Source organism: Frankliniella occidentalis, unplaced genomic scaffold (genome assembly GCF_000697945.3).
Source record: "Frankliniella occidentalis isolate FOCC.00 unplaced genomic scaffold, Focc_3.1 Scaffold244, whole genome shotgun sequence".
Lineage (NCBI taxonomy): Eukaryota > Metazoa > Arthropoda > Insecta > Thysanoptera > Thripidae > Frankliniella > Frankliniella occidentalis.
This window is the reverse complement of record NW_026267370.1, coordinates 76,118-79,445: the sequence shown is the minus strand read 5'-3', so window position 1 is coordinate 79,445 and position 3,328 is coordinate 76,118. Positions and strand designations below refer to the sequence as shown.

Here is a 3,328-nt window from a genome sequence, read left to right as displayed (position 1 = left end):
TTTTACAGTTTCTTAAGGGGTAACTCATCAAAGTAGAGCCCTTTCGGCGAAAATTCCGTCCGTTTGGCTCTCTCTTTAACCAATTAGGCACCACAGGGAGTTTTTGACTAAAATGATCGAAAAAGTGTACAGCCCTGCATGCTTAGTCGAAGAGACGGGAAGTTGACGGGCCAGAGGCCCATATCTTTGTATACATTTTTACGCTACCCGACTCGGGTGTCAGCGCCGCTGGTGTAGGTAGATGTATGCCAGGCGCGTCGCAGCGCAACAGTGTTTCGTTAGATATCGCGAAGCCTGTTACGCGAGACGTGGTCTGGCGTACATCTACCTAGTTGTAATTACATGGTGCTCAGGAGCTTTTCTTTCAGAAACTGAAAGTGACAGCAAATCATTTCATCTTTGAAATTGATAGGGAACCAAGATGGTTGATTGAATCCCTCACTGATGAGCTTATCATTATTTTTAGTACCAGATTTTGCACAATAATTTTTGCATGGCAAAAGCAGGTTGTTGTGATTTGATACTCAAACTCTGTATGGATTTGAGTTTGTCTTTCATGATTTTTTCTGCTCTATGCAACATTTCCCAAGAGCTACTACCAAGGTAAATTTTTAGTTGAACATTTTGACGTTCAACCTCGCGTTCAACACATACTGTGGTCAAACTTTTATTCTTTTCATGCATTTTAATACTAAGTGTCAGCCCACCAATAGTGAGCGGATCACAACTTGTTTTTGAATTTAATCCATTTTTGATGTGATTCAAAACTTCTCCGGATATAAGCTCATGGAATTCTTCCACGGATATTCTTATCCATAGCCTATTACCTTTGGAATTAGAATCTCCTATCAGCATGATGTACGCACTGTTAAAAATTTTAACATGATATTACGAACAAAGGGGAGTTAAATTTGTACTTTGATTTCGCTGTTTTCTCAAAACAACGATTTCCTCGTAAAATGACGAACTGTTTCACTCTCCGCAAAAAATGTTTTTTTTCGTAAAATAACGAACAATTCATGTTTCTTTCGCAAAATTATTCTTTTGAAAAGTTACAAACAGTTTGTTGATCTCTTCATAAACGACTTCTTCGTGTTTTTGAAATGAATAGACGCATTCTTAATTTGTTTCCTGTTGATGAGTTTAGGATGAAAGCCTTTCAGCCCTTTCACTGTTTGGATCTTCCCCATTCCCCTGCGCCTGCTCCTCTTCCAATTATTCATCTTCCTCATCCTCCTCTTCCTCGCATCCCTCCGGAACCACCCCCGACTCCCCGACGACTTCTTCACCCTCCTCTTTTTCTTAACTAACCTCCTCCTCCTCACCTTGCTTGCCCTTTTGCAGCCCTCGCCTTCCAAGTCTTCGGATGAAGATGAAATATCAACTACTAGGCCCTTGGGAGGCCTAAAGTCCACATCTGAACTACCGCCTTCCGTCAGATCCAGCTCCGCGAACGTCTTCCTCTTGTTTTCGTCGTCCTCGGAGTACGATAGGGCCGGTTCTGCATCCCAGGCCGCGTCCGACTCGTATTCGGAGTTGTCCTCCAATTGGTACAAATTGGGCCGGCTCTCGTATGGCTCGTCCTCCCTACAAAGAGCGACAAAATGAAATTTCAATCAAATTTTTAACCACCGTAAACTCAACTTCATTTAGTAAAGCATTTCAAAAAATAATAAATAAAAAAGGGCGGGAGGAACGTACCCTATCCTCTTGTGTACCGCTTTCCACTGCACGTATCTATTGGAGGGCCGACTCGTCTCGTCGCCCACCTCACAGAGGATCTCGGCCAACATGTTTTGAAAGATGTCCCCGATGGCCTTCATTTCCTTACGGGTAAAGTGCGCCGATAGCGTCTGCACGTGGGCGTCGAACTTTATCTCGTCAAGGATGCGAGGTCCACCCCCACAAAGGTTTTCCATCCTAGTGGCTGCGTCGTACACACCGTTCAGCTCGTTTAGTACAATATCAGCGTGCTCTTCATCAAGGTGCTCTATTACGAGCGTCTTCTTTTGGTGGAGCCACGGGCAGTACGGACACCGCCAAACGTTAAACGGAATTCGTTTCTTGGGGGTCTCGGATGGCCCAAACTGAAACAACAGAAGAATGAAAAGAAAAAGGATTAATTGTGTGACAAGATAAAATTTTGTGGACGGTAGCAAATGAAGAAAAGACCTTGGTTTCAAAATGACGATAAATGAACTTACGATTTGCCTGTGTATTATCTCGTGGGTCTTCTCGGGGAAAACCTCGCCTATCTTCTTTAGCTTCTTCCTCCCTTCTGCTCGAGACTTCCTGGGTGTCACCGGCCGCGCTTCACGGTCGTCCCCCCTCGTCGTCGTCGTTCTCGTGCTCGATGGGCGACCGGCTGCGGCGCTCGCGTTTCGCCCGAAGAACAAAGAAAAAGATTCAAATTGATGACAGCTGCGGGAGAGAATTAAATGATTGCGTTCAGAGGGGTACAGTACAACAGTGCTCACAGGGGCAATCTTGGCCGCAGGTGAAGCTGGGACGACCACCGGCTCCTTCTTCCTGGACGACGGGAGCTGCGGGAGTTAAAAGCAAAATGTAAACCACCGAAGTCTCGAAATGTTTCATTCTGAAGCCAAACGAAAAACAAAGAGACAAATGAAAAAGGGCTGATATTTACCACACGCGGAGTAGTGACAGAGAGCCTTTTCTTCGGCTTCGGGACATCCGCGTGCATCTTCTTGCTCCTCTCTGTTTCACCAGGCGAAGCGCTCTGAGATCTCTTCTTGGATCGCTCTCGACCCTGCTCAGCCTGCTTGACAATGGGGTCAATCTGAAACAAAATAAAATTTTATTAGAATTATGATCATTGCTGAATACTTTGGTAGAACATGAAAAGAATAGATTCACTTACCACGATGGCCACACGGCCTGACGCCGCCGCCTCTTGCCTCCACCTCTCCAGTTGTGCAGGCTGGGGTTGTGCAAGCTGGGGTTGTGCAGGCTGGGGTTGTCGCTGTTGCTGTTGCTGCGCGCCAGCTCCGCGAATCTCTTCAATTCTGAGTCGAAGGTCCCCAACGGGGGGAGTTGAGGGCCCCGGCTGAGGGTGGTGCCATTGCGGGGCAAGAGCGGGAGCGGGGGCGGGAGCGGGTGCTTCCTCCTAAAACAAACACATATGGTTAGAAACCAATAAAACACATATGCCAAGGAAATGAAAAGCTAACGTGCTGAAACTTACAAGCGCCACCCACTCGTCCTCCTCCATGCGGCGCTCCGCCCACGGCACCACGAGGTTGAGGGTCGGCGGGGTTGGGGGGCGAGCCGCCCTTTCATTCATGAAAAACCATTGTAACAAAACGCA

General features: G+C 46.9%; 1 protein-coding gene across 3 annotated transcripts in view; it reads right to left on the bottom strand.

Moving 5' to 3' along the window:
• Window positions 1-2,355, bottom strand: part of LOC127750719 (uncharacterized) — a 17,078-nt gene extending 14,723 nt beyond the window's left edge. For 2 of the 3 annotated variants that reach the window (XR_008011824.1, XM_052273085.1), the window contains exons 1-3: window positions 2,205-2,354; window positions 1,702-2,087; window positions 1,326-1,587 (exon numbers count right to left, since the gene is read on the bottom strand). Coding sequence is in view for 2 of the 3 variants with exons in the window: in XM_052273085.1 (XP_052129045.1) it covers window positions 1,326-1,587; window positions 1,702-1,919 (480 nt within the window). In the remaining variant the exon portion in view is untranslated. Of the gene's footprint in view, window positions 1-697; window positions 1,588-1,701; window positions 2,088-2,204 lie in introns of those variants that run through there. The other variant, XM_052273083.1, reaches the window with a different exon arrangement.
• Between the last annotated feature and the right edge of the window lie 973 nt (window positions 2,356-3,328).